At 43.2% G+C, this 12,581-nt stretch overlaps 1 protein-coding gene across 3 annotated transcripts in view; it reads left to right on the top strand.

The window, feature by feature from the left end:
• Nucleotides 1-10,422, top strand: part of acot11a (acyl-CoA thioesterase 11a) — a 33,494-nt gene extending 23,072 nt beyond the window's left edge. For 2 of the 3 annotated variants that reach the window (XM_079503416.1, XM_079503415.1), the window contains exons 14-18: nucleotides 1,887-2,020; nucleotides 3,030-3,197; nucleotides 6,611-6,737; nucleotides 7,570-7,733; nucleotides 8,408-10,422. In XM_079503416.1, the coding sequence (XP_079359542.1) occupies nucleotides 1,887-2,020; nucleotides 3,030-3,197; nucleotides 6,611-6,737; nucleotides 7,570-7,733; nucleotides 8,408-8,501 (687 nt within the window). In that variant the 3' untranslated portion in view covers nucleotides 8,502-10,422. Of the gene's footprint in view, nucleotides 1-1,886; nucleotides 2,021-3,029; nucleotides 3,198-6,610; nucleotides 6,738-7,569 lie in introns of all 3 variants that reach the window. The other variant, XM_079503417.1, reaches the window with a different exon arrangement.
• The last annotated feature ends 2,159 nt before the right edge of the window (nucleotides 10,423-12,581 follow it).

The following is a 12,581-nucleotide window of genomic DNA, read 5'->3' as shown; positions in this document are numbered from 1 at the left end:
TGTTTTAGGTCACTCTGTACACCATGTTTTAGGTCACTCTGTACACCATGTTTTAGGTCACTCTGTACACCATGTTTTAGGTCACTCTGTACACCATGGAGCAGAAAATAATGTGGTTCTGTCTGTTTTAGGTCCATCTCTACACCATGGAGCAGAAGATAATGTGGTTCTGTCTGTTTTAGGTCCATCTCTACACCATGGAGCAGAAGTTAATGTGGTTCTGTCTGTTTTAGGTCCATCTGTACACCATGGAGCAGAAGATAATGTGGTTCTGGTTCTGTTTTAGGTCACTCTGTACACCATGGAGCAGAAGATAATGTGGTTCTGTCTGTTTTAGGTCACTCTGTACACCATGGAGCAGAAGATAATGTGGTTCTGGTTCTGTTTTAGGTCACTCTGTACACCATGGAGCAGAAGATAATGTGGTTCTGGGTCTGTTTTAGGTCACTCTGTACACCATGGAGCAGAAGATAATGTGGTTCTGGTTCTGTTTTAGGTCCATCTGTACACCATGGAGCAGAAGAGAATGTGGTTCTGGTTCTGTCTGTTTTAGGTCACTCTGTACACCATGGAGCAGAAGAGAATGTGGTTCTGGTTCTGTTTTAGGTCACTCTGTACACCATGGAGCAGAAAATAATGTGGTTCTGTCTGTTTTAGGTCACTCTGTACACCATGGAGCAGAAGATAATGTGGTTCTGGTTCTGTCTGTTTTAGGTCCATCTCTACACCATGGAGCAGAAGATAATGTGGTTCTGGTTCTGTTTTAGGTCACTCTGTACACCATGTTTTAGGTCACTCTGTACACCATGTTTTAGGTCACTCTGTACACCATGGAGCAGAAGATAATGTGGTTCTGTCTGTTTTAGGTCCATCTCTACACCATGGAGCAGAAGATAATGTGGTTCTGGTTCTGTTTTAGGTCCATCTGTACACCATGGAGCAGAAGTTAATGTGGTTCTGTCTGTTTTAGGTCCATCTGTACACCATGGAGCAGAAGATAATGTGGTTCTGGTTCTGTTTTAGGTCCATCTGTACACCATGGAGCAGAAGATAATGTGGTTCTGGTTCTGTTTTAGGTCACTCTGTACACCATGGAGCAGAAGCTAATGTGGTTCTGGGTCTGTTTTAGGTCACTCTGTACACCATGGAGCAGAAGATAATGTGGTTCTGGTTCTGTCTGTTTTAGGTCACTCTGTACACCATGGAGCAGAAGAGAATGTGGTTCTGGTTCTGTTTTAGGTCACTCTGTACACCATGTTTTAGGTCACTCTGTACACCATGTTTTAGGTCACTCTGTACACCATGTTTTAGGTCACTCTGTACACCATGGAGCAGAAAATAATGTGGTTCTGTCTGTTTTAGGTCACTCTGTACACCATGGAGCAGAAGATAATGTGGTTCTGGTTCTGTCTGTTTTAGGTCCATCTCTACACCATGGAGCAGAAGATAATGTGGTTCTGGTTCTGTTTTAGGTCACTCTGTACACCATGGAGCAGAAGATAATGTGGTTCTGTCTGTTTTAGGTCCATCTCTACACCATGGAGCAGAAGTTAATGTGGTTCTGTCTGTTTTAGGTCCATCTCTACACCATGGAGCAGAAGATAATGTGGTTCTGTCTGTTTTAGGTCACTCTGTACACCATGGAGCAGAAGATAATGTGGTTCTGTCTGTTTTAGGTCACTCTGTACACCATGGAGCAGAAGATAATGTGGTTCTGTCTGTTTTAGGTCACTCTGTACACCATGGAGCAGAAGATAATGTGGTTCTGTCTGTTTTAGGTCCATCTGTACACCATGGAGCAGAAGATAATGTGGTTCTGTCTGTTTTAGGTCCATCTGTACACCATGGAGCAGAAGATAATGTGGTTCCCTGTCGGTCTGTTTTAGGTCCATCTGTACACCATGGAGCAGAAGTCAGTGCTGAGCTTCAAGGTGGAGGCGGAGGTTGACGTTCCTGCCAAGAGGGCCTTCAGTCTGCTGGCGGAGCTGCAGAACAGACCCACATGGGACAAGCATTATCAGTAAGATTATTATTATTATTATTATTATTACTACTGCCATACATAGTTTGTTTGACATACTAGATCTGCATAATTGAGCCGGCCAGCAACTCTACATCTGACCTCACTGACACCAGATTAATAGTTTAACTGCTGCTTCTCAACTGTGCCATATTAAGAAGCTCTGTTGTTTCAGCGCGACCTCGCCCACTAGGGCGAGGTCGCTTCTCGCCCTCAGGGCGTCTTACTGGTTATTATTACTGTAAGGTGATTACTGCCTGATTGATTGATTGAAGTATTTATTAACACAGTTTGCAGAATTACAGTACATTTCAATCACAACTCAATACAAAAAACTGTTAACTGTGAGTGGACGACCCAATAAAGCACTACACTTGTTTACAATAGGGTCCACTCCATTTCATCCGTTTAATGCAATCAGATTCTTCTTTCTGTTTGGATGTACAGTATGGGTTGTCAAGGCCAAAAAGCAATTTTTGGCCACTTAGTAGGCGTTCCCACATAACTTCTGGGTATGATGCGCGTACCCTATTGAAAATTTCGTCAACAAATATAAACTAGACTAAAATATTAAGGAGGGACTAGTGGAGAAGAGATCCAGAAGAACTAGAAGACAATTAATTTTATGTTTGGTTGCGCTCGGGTGCTATTTTCAGCTGGCAACCAAGTGTAAAATCAGCCATTACGATGCCATCAAAACGCCAACATACATGTTAGTCGACTAAAATCTAATGGTATTTAGTCGACTATAATCTAATGGTATTTAGTCGACTGAAACTAGACTAAAACTAAACTTTTCAGATGACTAAAGTATGATTAAAAAAAAAAGAAAAAAGACTAAAACTTTCTGTCAAAATCAACACTGGTTCATTTCGGGATTTGTATTGCACACACACACACACACACACACACACACACACACACACACACACACACACACACAGCTTTCATTCACACACACACAGTCTTTACTTTCATTGTCCTGGCTGTGAATTAATTCCCTGACCAGGACGTGTGAGCTGATTCGTCGGGTGGACGATGACAACTTCCTGTATCGCGTGGTGACGCCTTCAGTGACGTGCGGAGCGAGTGGGTCTCCAGTCTCAGCCAATCAGGGCCCGGGCATTCTCCAAGACTTCATCTTATTGGCTTCCAAGAGGCGGCCGTGTGGTGCTGGGTTAGTGCGACTATATTATCTCGTCTACAGTAAATATTGCAATCTAGTGTTAAATTATATATATATATATCTTTTTTTAAGATATTCTTGGGGGCTTTTTCTAGCCTGGCTAATAAGCCAGACTTAAATCACACTGTGTGGTATTTGAGTCCGGAGATGATCTTGTTTCCCGGGGGGCGGGTTCAAACATTTTCTCTTTGACGCAATTGGTTAGAGCTACTGTCAGTCAAAGGTCTCAAGCATTGAACGTCGCTGTACCAAAGCCCGCCCATTTTGCATACCGTGTCCCGATTGGCCACACCAGTTCTCTGGTGTAGGAAATGGGCGTACAATTGAGCCTCTCCAGACCGTAATCCGCCGGGCAGGCTTTTTTTGCATTCGGTCTGGCTTATTAGCCTTTATTGATAGTAGTATAGGCTACAGCAGGCCTAGGGTTCTTTATTGATAGTAGTATAGGCTACAGCAGGCCTAGGGTTCTTTATTGATAGTAGTATAGGCTACAGCAGGCCTAGGGTTCTTTATTGATAGTAGTATAGGCTACAGCAGGCCTAGGGTTCTTTATTGATAGTAGTATAGGCTACAGCAGGGTTAGGGTTCTTTATTGATAGTAGTATAGGCTACAGCAGGGTTAGGGTTCTTTATTGATAGTAGTATAGGCTACAGCAGGCCTAGGGTTCTTTATTGATAGTAGTATAGGCTACAGCAGGCCTAGGGTTCTTTATTGATAGTAGTATAGGCTACAGCAGGCCTAGGGTTCTTTATTGATAGTAGTTTAGGCTACAGCAGGCCTAGGGTTCTTTATTGATAGTAGTATAGGCTACAGCAGGCCTAGGGTTCTTTATTGATAGTAGTATAGGCTACAGCAGGCCTAGGGTTCTTTATTGATAGTAGTTTAGGCTACAGCAGGCCTAGGGTTCTTTATTGATAGTAGTATAGGCTACAGCAGGGTTAGGGTTCTTTATTGATAGTAGTATAGGCTACAGCAGGGTTAGGGTTCTTTATTGATAGTAGTATAGGCTACAGCAGGCCTAGGGTTCTTTATTGATAGTAGTATAGGCTACAGCAGGCCTAGGGTTCTTTATTGATAGTAGTATAGGCTACAGCAGGGTTAGGGTTCTTTATTGATAGTAGTATAGGCTACAGCAGGCCTAGGGTTCTTTATTGATAGTAGTATAGGCTACAGCAGGGTTAGGGTTCTTTATTGATAGTAGTATAGGCTACAGCAGGCCTAGGGTTCTTTATTGATAGTAGTATAGGCTACAGCAGGGTTAGGGTTCTTTATTGATAGTAGTATAGGCTACAGCAGGCCTAGGGTTCTTTATTGATAGTAGTTTAGGCTACAGCAGGCCTAGGGTTCTTTATTGATAGTAGTTTAGGCTACAGCAGGCCTAGGGTTCTTTATTGATAGTAGTATAGGCTACAGCAGGGTTAGGGTTCTTTATTGATAGTAGTATAGGCTACAGCAGGCCTAGGGTTCTTTATTGATAGTAGTTTAGGCTACAGCAGGCCTAGGGTTCTTTATTGATAGTAGTTTAGGCTACAGCAGGCCTAGGGTTCTCAACCTTTTAGGCTACAGCAGGCCTAGGGTTCTTTATTGATAGTAGTTTAGGCTACAGCAGGCCTAGGGTTCTCAACCTTTTAGGCTACAGCAGGCCTAGGGTTCTCAACCTTTTAGGCTACAGCAGGCCTAGGGTTCTCAACCTTTTTGGCTGGGGACCACCGGAAATGCTTTTGACATAAGTAAACTCTTCATTTCCATTTTCCAGCCATTTCAGTTTTTTTCTTAACACATTTCGAAAATAAATGGTAAATGGTGCATTTATATAGCGCCTTTATCCAAGGCAATTTACATAGATTGTGCATTACATTCACCCATTCACACACACATTCATACACCGATGGCGGCGGAAACCATGCAAGGCACCAACCAGCACATCAGGAGCAACTAGAAAAAGTGCCCCTCGGGGCACAGGTCTCCACCAGGGCAGGTCAGGTTGTGGCCTCCTGGTGGCGCTATAACAGGCCAATGTGAAAAGGGTAGGATATGGATGGAGCCCGCACACCATGGGTATAAGCAAGACGTTCTTTATTGAAAATGACAAAGTTTCGATCTATCCGATCTTCATCAGGTCATGGTGGTCACCAATGTGAAAAGGGTGCCATTTCTTCATACGCCTTTGATGGCAATTGGATGATTTGAGTCATTTTGTTCCAAAAATGTGTTTTGCAAAAATCAACCTGTTGGTGGGGCTATAACAGGCCAATGTGAAAAGGGTGGGATATATTCCTCAGCCTAGTAAGAAAATGTGTGAAAGATTTCACGTAAATTGCATGCTGCGTTCATGATTTGAGGCTTTTGTTCAAAACGGGGCAATCTTACAAACTTTGAAAGCCAATTATAGCCAATTAGGATGGAATATGAAATATCGGACAGATCCGACTTGAGCACATGACCATAGAGATACTGTGTAACGATTTGTGAGATTCTTGGACAGAATCTGGAGGAGTAATATCAAAAAATGTGTTTTACAAAAGTCGGCCTCCTGGTGGCGCTATAAAAGGCAGATGCGGAAAATGCAGGTCAAAGGTTTGTCCTTGGCCTCTAGGGAGTGTGCATGCAACGTTTCACGCAGATCGGTGCAGTTTTAGGTAAAAAATGTGAAAAGCTGCCTCATGGTGGCGCTATAACAGGCCGTTCTGGAAAATGTGTGGCAGAGGTTCATCGTTGGCATCCATGGAGTGCGTAGGCAAAGTTTGGCATCGACCGGGTTAACGGTGCCGGAGATTAGCTGGTAACAGACGGACGGAAGGACGGACACACACACGGACACACACACACACACACGGACGGAGTGCAAAACATACTCTCTCCCCATGCCTTCGGCCTGGTGGAGACAATTAGGGGTTCAGAGTCTTGCTCAAGGACACTTTGAACTGGCAACCTTGCGGTTACCATCCGGCCACTCCAAGGGGCGGAGCTTCGCGCCACATAAGTCTCTATCCTTTTATATACTCTATGGGCCACTCTACCCCTGATCCACCGCCGCCCCCTAGTGGCCACTCTAAGGATAATATCCGTCTGGACTCGGTTCCACCTAGACTTGCCCAGGCCCAGTCATTAACCCATTCTGGACGGGAACCCCTTTTGGTGTTTTAACTAAGCATTGTGTTATACTTTAGCTATTGAAAAATAGCAGATCTACAAGCTCATAGCGCGCCACCGAGTGGCGTGCTACGAGCTTGTAGGTCTGCTATTTTTTGAAAAATCGTGAAAATATTTATTTCAGAAAACTGGAGGATTTAGAAGATTTTTTTTAAAATTTTGAGGTCAGGCCTAAATGAGTTGAACGTGTTCTGTGAACTGTATCCTGCAGCACTGGTGGTGAACCGTGGCTGTGATTTGTCCTTCACAGGGACCCGTACGTCATCGCGCTGCGCTCCGTGTCCCTGCCTACGCACCCCCCCACAGAGGAGTACAACCGTGGAGAGTGTGTGTGTGCAGGCTTCACTATACTGGAGACCAGTCACAATACTTCACTGGTAAGTGTTTACTATACTGGAGACCAGCCACAATACTTCACTGGTAAGTGTTCACTATACTGGAGACCAGCCACAATACTTCACTGGTAAGTGTTATACTGGAGACCAGCCACAATACTTCACTGGTAAGTGTTATACTGGAGACCAGCCACAATACTTCACTGGTAAGTGTTATACTGGAGACCAGCCACAATACTTCACTGGTAAGTGTTATACTGGAGACCAGCCACAATACTTCACTGGTAAGTGTTATACTGGAGACCAGCCACAATACTTCACTGGTAAGTGTTATACTGGAGACCAGCCACAATACTTCACTGGTAAGTGTTATACTGGAGACCAGCCACAATACTTCACTGGTAAGTGTTCACTATACTGGAGACCAGCCACAATACTTCACTGGTAAGTGTTATACTGGAGACCAGCCACAATACTTCACTGGTAAGTGTTCACTATACTGGAGACCAGCCACAATACTTCACTGGTAAGTGTTATACTGGAGACCAGCCACAATACTTCACTGGTAAGTGTTATACTGGAGACCAGCCACAATACTTCACTGGTAAGTGTTCACTATACTGGAGACCAGCCACAATACTTCACTGGTAAGAGTTTGTCCGTGTGTGCATGTAGGAAACGAATATTAACTGTTGCCCTCCATGAGGCGGTTTAGAGTCCCTAAGTATAAGAAAAACAGGCTTTTGTAGATCAGTCTGTCCTGCTTTTAAACCAAACACAAAATGACAGTCAGTGAAAAAAGCTAGTTGACGAACATTTTTCGTCGTAGTTCTAGTCGAGGAACTCTAAAACGTCGCCGCCACTCTGATTCCAGATCGGTTACTACAACCAGGCGTCCCCGGAGGTTCTGCCCTACATCTCCACGGACATCGCCGGCCTCTCGTCCACCTTTTACCTTAACTTCTGTGCGTGCAGCCAGTACCTGACCCAGAGCGGACTGCAGCCTTCGCCCCACGGAGAACAAACAGCGGAGCAAGAGTACGTAGACGATGACGACAGTCTGGCAGCGGCCCTGCACAGTACGCAGTTCTAGCTTGTTGATGATTTGTTGGGGTTTTGTGTGTGTGTGATGTTTTTTTTACCACTTCCCCACTGTGATACAATGTTCTAAAAAAAACACTGGTCCTCAACCTTCGGGTCTCCACATGAGATGACAGTAGAGTAAAGTGACAATTTAATAACTAACTTTAAAAGCCAAACTATACACTACAAACATTGGCCAAATTGTCAAATAATATAAGAAAGAGGCAAACATTGATTGGCTATTAGTATTTTCAAAGTAGGGCTGCCCTAGTGTAGTGGTTAGAGCATATTAGATATATACATATACCTTTCATGCGGAAGGTTGTGGGTTCGAACCCTGCCTGGGGGTCGACGTCAGCGAGAGGCATGCGGTCACAACGGGTTCCTATAAACGCCAAACCAAATGGGTTCAGATCTGAGCCAGGTCTCCTGAGGAGGCGCGTCTGAAGCCGGGGTATCCATTCCAGGGCGTAAAAACAAATCCACTTGTATTTTCACAGTATTTATCTGTGGAACCGAGTCAAACTAGACGTGATGCCTAGTGGTCACAGCCTGGACAGGTTGAGAACCACTGTTCTTTTTTTCTTTTCTTTTTTTCGGCTTTCACCTTTATTTTATATTTTTTATAGAGGGACAGACAGGCTGACAGGAAATGGGGGGAAGACATGCAGTAAAGGCCGTCGGGATCGGGAGTCGAACCCGCGGCACACTGCCAGACTCTGACTACCGGCCAAGGTGCCTGGACCGCTGAGCCACGGCCCAGGAGAACCACTGTTCTGAAGCCGTGGTTCTCAAAGGACCCACGCATGAATATGTAACATGAAATGGAAATGAGATGTTAAAATGTATGTATAGTTTAGAAACGTAAGCATCTAGGGTAGCTAGTATAATCATGTTTACATCATGAAACGTAAGCATCTAGGGTATAGCTAGTATAATCATGTTTACATCATGAAACGTAAGCATCTAGTGTAGCTAGTATAATCATGTTTACATCATGAAACGTAAGCATCTAGGGTAGCTAGTATAATCATGTTTACATCATGAAACGTAAGCATCTAGGGTAGCTAGTATAATCATGTTTACATCATGAAACGTAAGCATCTAGGGTAGCTAGTATAATCATGTTTACATCATGAAACGTAAGCATCTAGGGTAGCTAGTATAATCATGTTTACATCATGAAACGTAAGCATCTAGGGTAGCTAGTATAATCATGTTTACATCATGAAACGTAAGCATCTAGGGTAGCTAGTATAATCATGTTTACATCATGAAACGTAAGCATCTAGGGTAGCTAGTATAATCATGTTTACATCATGAAACGTAAGCATCTAGGGTAGCTAGTATAATCATGTTTACATCATGAAACGTAAGCATCTAGGGTAGCTAGTATAATCATGTTTACATCATGCTGCCTGGGTGATCTTAACCCAGGTGTCCTGATTTCAGGCAGGTCATTGCGGGCTAAAATCATTCAAAAACGTTTCAAAATGGCGGGAAATGGCGAGGTCGGGCTTGTGGCTATTTTTGCCATTTATTATTATACAACAACGTAAGTGGCTAGCTCTGGTGCTATGTTAACCCATTTAGACCCGAGGACGATTCTACAAATGATTTCTAAATCCTAACAGTTTTCTGAAAAACCCATGTTTCTATGTCAATAGTTTGGCCTGCGACCCCCATCTCAAAATATGTTGTTCCAGGGACCCTCCAGAAGCAAAGATTTGAGTTAAAACAACATACATGGAACAATATATTTTCAAATGGGGGTTGGTGGCCAATTACATATGTTGAGCACCACTGACATAGAAACAGGTATTTCAGAAAACTGTCAGGATTTAGAAGACTTTTTTTCTTCTTTTTTTTGACGTCTGGCCTAAATGGGTTAACACTTTAATTGCCCGGAACTATTTAATCCATTACATTCATGCGCCCAGTCGATTTATAAACACGCCTTTTCCGGACGGACCGGCCGGAAGTTCATGATGTTGTGTAGCAGCTAACAATAGCCACAGCACTATAGAGTCGATCGACAACAACGGGAGACAAGAATAAATCTATCGAGACTAGCGACTGGACCGCAGAGCGCCGTCTAACACATCCCGTCTTTTCAGAAAAAGACGGGATGATTTAGATCGCGATTTATGAACGTTTTAAGATTTTCGTTTTCATCAGCTAAACAGGGGAGGGAGTTTTTCGATGACGCCTCACTCTTGCGCGTCACAGAGGAGAGCCCAGCAGGCGCGCCTGGGCTATACAGCCATGCGATCTGTTCTCGTATCAATAAACTTCGTCTTTAGGACAATACTTCGTCCTGGGCATCGGGCGTTACTAATAGAAAGGACAAAGAACTTCGTTCTGGGCGATGGGAGTGTTAAAGAAATCACATCTGACGACCGTAGAACATTTACCATCGAAAGAGGCACTTTATTTCCAGATCGATTTGTATTATGGATGATGTTTAAGTATTGTTAGGATAATACAGTGAATGGTACAAATGAAATGATTCTTTGATGTTATTATACTGAAAAATGACAACATTACACTTTTATGTCATTGGAATAATATACTGTATATATAGGTTTGTGCAAATTAAATAGAGTAGAGCATTTCAATAAAACATACATTTTGAATGTGTTTATTAAGCTAGTTTTTGCCTGAATTTGTATGTGTGTCCAGTAGTGGAAGAAGTAGGTCTACTCAAATGTTTTACTTGAGTGAAAGTATCAGTGGAAATACTCTTCTCACAAGTAAAAGGCCCGACTCACACCTTTACATCTAGCATACAACATTGATGCATGCTTGTTGTATGAGATGTATAGCTGATGCAAGCTCGCAATGCATTTCCAATGGGAGTCACATGGTTTGACACAACATTTGTGTTGTATGGCTTTCGGCTGTGTTTCGACTGCCCCCCCTCCCCCTCATACAACACAAATGTTGTGTCAAACCATGTTACTCCCATTGGAAATGCATTGCGAGCTTGCATCAGCTATACATCTCATACAACAAGCATACATCAATCTGTTGTGCACGTGTGAGTCGCCCCAAAGTCTGGTGTTCAAAATTTACTTGAGTAAAAGTACAAAAGTATTGGCAGCCAAGTGCCAAAAGTAAAAGTAGGCATTATGCAGAATGTCACATTTAAAGTCCTTTGAAAATCTGAGATCTACAAGATCACAGTGCGTCGCAACATGACGCGTTGTACAATAGAGAGTATGCGCATGCTTAAAGTGAATGGCACATCGAGTGGCAAATCGAGTGGCAAAGCAACATGCAAAGTGAGTTTAACATTGTTTAACGTTGTTTAATGCAATCAAATAGGACTTTTCTGATTGGATGTATGGGCTGTCAAGGCCAGAACGTAGTTTTTTGCCACTCGGTAGGCATTCCTGCATAACTTCCGGGTTTGATGATGATGTCACGCGCAAACCCTCTATTGCAACGCTGGTGGTTCTCCAACTTTATACTGTCAAGGACAACCATAACTGGCAAAAAAAGAACAAACAAAAAAACGTAAATTCAGAGTTACAGACATCGACCAATTCTGGATTAAAAGCTGCTAATATATTATTCATGCCCCAGAATCTATAAATCTCACACACTATTAAGGCAGCCGGTGGTTCCACGCGCCGCACGCCGGGACAACGCTCCACACGTCCCAAACTCTTCTCCCTTCTGGCTCCAAAACTATGGAATGCACTTCCCATTGCAGTCAGAACTGCAGCCTCACTCCCAATCTTCCGCCGTAGTCTGAAAACCCACCTCTTCAGACTCCACCATGGCCCGTAGCACTTGCCCTAGCCTAGCTCCTTAGATAGCACATTATGTAGACTTAGATAGTATTTTAAACAGACTTATAGCTTGTTACGTAGACAGCTCTAGAATTGCACTTTATGTAGTCATAGCACTTTATAGTACACATGTATAATATATTATATAGTATAGTATGTATAGTTTACATAGATACTTCACTGTTACGTTCTTAGTCTACGCATGATTCATGATAACTACTTTTTATATATGTGATGTATGCCATGCTTTTGTTATTGCTTAATGTAAGTCGCTCTGGATTAAGAGCGTCTGCTAAATGCCTAAATTGTAAATTGTAAATTGTAATTGGGTGCCCTTTTTTCACTCGAGTACCTGCCCCTCAAAATGTCTGTGCACGCCTAACCTGAATAGTTAAAACATCCTATTAAAAAGGAGAGGAACAATGTCTGCAGACTGCAGGCAACCTGCAACACTCCTCGTTGCACCTACAATTCTTGTAGGTGCAACAAGGCTCAAAGATACGCAGTTGAAAGAAAGAAGTGCCAGCACTCATGAATAGATTTCCACACGTTTTATTACCTCTAACGAGCCACGGTGATAAACATGTGAAAAGGACATGCATCGAATGCTGGCACTTCACTTCTTTCAAAAACATCCTAAAACAGTGGTTCCCAAAGTGGGGTCCGGGGACCCCTAGGGGTCCTTGAGGGAGTTCCAGGGGGTCCCCAGCTAAATGATAGTTAGGAACCAAATGGACCATTATGTGTCTGTAAATTAAGTTTCATTTTACAATATACATTGGGGTCCCAGACATGAACACACAGAGATGCCATTAAATAGGACCGTAGCCTAATTCAGGTCAAACCAGGAGCCCTAGAGCCGTAAAAATCTTCTCTTATGGGGGTCCTTGACATGTATTTTCAAATGGGGGTCTGCAGGCTAATGAGTATCATTTTGGGGGTCCTTGACATGTATTTTCAAATGGGGGTCTGCAGGCTAATGAGTATCATTTTGGGGGTCCTTGAC

The sequence above is a fragment of the Electrona antarctica genome, assembly GCF_951216825.1.
Source record: "Electrona antarctica genome assembly, chromosome: 1".
Lineage (NCBI taxonomy): Eukaryota > Metazoa > Chordata > Actinopteri > Myctophiformes > Myctophidae > Electrona > Electrona antarctica.
This window is presented reverse-complemented; position numbering and strand designations above follow the sequence as displayed.